Genomic DNA, 2,500 nt, shown 5'->3' with positions numbered 1-2,500 from the left:
CACCTGTATATATAATAAATTCAGAGCATCAGCGTAGGGAAGTGTTAATGGACAGTTAATATGTGCTGTGCTGTGCTGTGCTGTGCTGTGCTGTGGTGTTGATGTCCTTAAGCTTTCAGCTCTGTGCTGATGTGATGCTGCCTGTGGAGGCTTCTGCTTATTGGTCCTTTTTGTTGTTTTTGTGTCCTCCTTCCTTTCTCTCCCCTCTCCTCCACTCCTCTCCTCTCCTCCCCTCTCCCTTATCCCCTCTTTTTCTGCATGTGCTCGTTCCTCCTTCGTTCTCCACCTCCTGCACTTCCGTTCCGTTGACACGTTCCTACGTTTCCACGTTCCTACGTTCCCACGTTCCTACGTTCCCACGCTCCTCCCTTCCTTGTGGTTCCTCAAGAATCTGTGCCCAGTTCTGATCCTGCATTACACGGTTGGTACCACAGCCTGCCTCTCCCTCTCTCTCACACACACACAATCACACACACACACACACACACACACACACACACACACACACAAACACACAAACACATGCACAAACACATGCACAAACACACACACACACACACACACACAAACACACGCACATACACACAAACACATGCACAAACACACAAACACATGCACAAACACACACACACACACACACACACACACACACACACACACACACACATACACACACACACAGTTGGAACCCACAGTCTGCCTTATGGGGATCTGCACACAAACTTACAGACACACACACACACACACACACACACACACACACACACACACACACACACACACACACGCATCTATGCACTTGTTACTGTTTGTCAAATAAAACTAGTGTGATGTGTTGGGGTTGGAACATTATGCGTGTACAGAAAGATGTTGAGCAGGCCTGAACCTGATACTGAGCCTGAAGCTGAAGATGAGGTTGAGGCTGAAACTGAAGCTGAACCTGAGGCTGAAGCTGAGGCTGAGGCTGAACCTGAGGCTGAAGCTGAGGCTGAGGTTGAGGCTGAAGCTGAGGCTGAACCTGAGGCTGATGCTGAGGCTGAAGCTGAGGCTGATGCTGAGGCTGAAGCTGAGGCTGATGCTGAACCTGAGGCTGAACCTGAGGCTGAAAATGAGGCTGAACCTGAGGCTGATGCTGAGGCTGAACCTGAGGCTGAAGCTGAGGCTGAGGTTGAAGCTAAAACTGAGGCTGAGGTTGAGGCTGAAGCTGAGGCTGAGGTTGAGGCTGAAGCTGAGGCTGAGGTTGAGGCTGAAGCTGAGGCTGAACCTGAAGCTGAGGCTGAAGCTGAGGTTGAGGTTGAGGTTGAGGCTGAGGTTCGTCTGCTCCGGGGCAGAGGGAGCAACCCTGGCCGCATGTGGACACCACTGCACATTGAGTTGTGTTTGAATTGATCTAAAGGGTACCGTATAACATGCTAGCAGTGGATATTATATTATACTGAGAATTGTATTCACAGGCACAATAATAAACTCTCAGTTAAGCACAATAATAAACTCTCAAACAGCCAGAATAATAAACTCTCAATCCCAAACAAGCACAATAATTATCCTCTCAAACAAACAAGTACAATAATAAACTCCCAAATGAACAGTAACAATAATACACTCCCAACCAAACAAGCACAGTAATGCACTCCCAACCAAACAAGCACAGTAATACACTATCAAACTAAACAAGCACAGTAAAACACTCCCAACCAAACAAGCACAGTAATACACTATCAAACCAACAGCACATTAAACATTAAACTCCTAAACAAACAAGTACAATCATAAATTCCAAAACAAGCACAATGATAATTTTCCACGCAAGCAAGCATAATAATCCACTCCCAAACAAACACAATAAAACTGAGAGTCCCACTCAAACAAGCACAATAATACATGGGGTTAGGACCAAGCACAATAATAGTCACAATGCTACATGGGGTTAGGACCAAGCACAATAACAGTCACGATGCTACATGGGGTTAGGACCAAATGCACGATAAGCTGCATAAGTTCCAAAAACAGAGCTTACTTACTACAAATATAAGAAAACACAAGAAACACAAGGCCAATATGGCAACACGTGCCTATAAAGCCTATATATAGGTTATAAATAGCCTATAAAGCCTATAAATAGTTCTTATTTATTACTGTTGTCCATCCCTGTCTGTCTGCTACTTGTTGTCTGTTGAAGTGTATCCTCTATGTGCTGTCTTCTTGGCCAGGGCTCACTTGTGAAAGAGACTGTAACCTCAATGTGATTATTTTCCCTGGTAAAATAGAAGTTAAATAAAAAAAAATAATAATAAAAAAGATGGGGTGAGGGACTTCAATCCAACAGGAAGGGCATCATAGAACACAGATGATAGGCCAATAACAGCAAGGACCAGGTACAATACTGTACTGTACAATACAATACTGTACAAGAACCAGGCTTAACAGTCTAAACATCACAAACTTAACAAGATAATAATACTGTATATTCCCAAACAAACAAGTATAATAATAAACTCGC

The 2,500-nt window shown here is 44.2% G+C and overlaps 1 protein-coding gene across 4 annotated transcripts in view; it reads left to right on the top strand.

Annotated features, from left to right (window-relative positions):
- LOC125290968 (cell adhesion molecule 1-like) overlaps positions 1-2,500 on the top strand; it is a 123,452-nt gene that overhangs the window by 110,552 nt on the left and 10,400 nt on the right. For 3 of the 4 annotated variants that reach the window (XM_048237449.1, XM_048237451.1, XM_048237448.1), the window contains one exon: positions 389-421. The exons of the other annotated variant lie outside the window; for it this stretch is intronic. In XM_048237449.1, coding sequence (XP_048093406.1) covers positions 389-421 — 33 coding nt within the window. The remainder of the gene's footprint in view (positions 1-388; positions 422-2,500) is intronic. 4 annotated transcript variants of the gene reach the window in all.

The sequence above is a fragment of the Alosa alosa genome, chromosome 2, assembly GCF_017589495.1.
Source record: "Alosa alosa isolate M-15738 ecotype Scorff River chromosome 2, AALO_Geno_1.1, whole genome shotgun sequence".
Lineage (NCBI taxonomy): Eukaryota > Metazoa > Chordata > Actinopteri > Clupeiformes > Clupeidae > Alosa > Alosa alosa.
The sequence above is the reverse complement of the archived record's forward strand: the minus strand, read 5'-3'. Positions and strand labels throughout refer to the sequence as shown.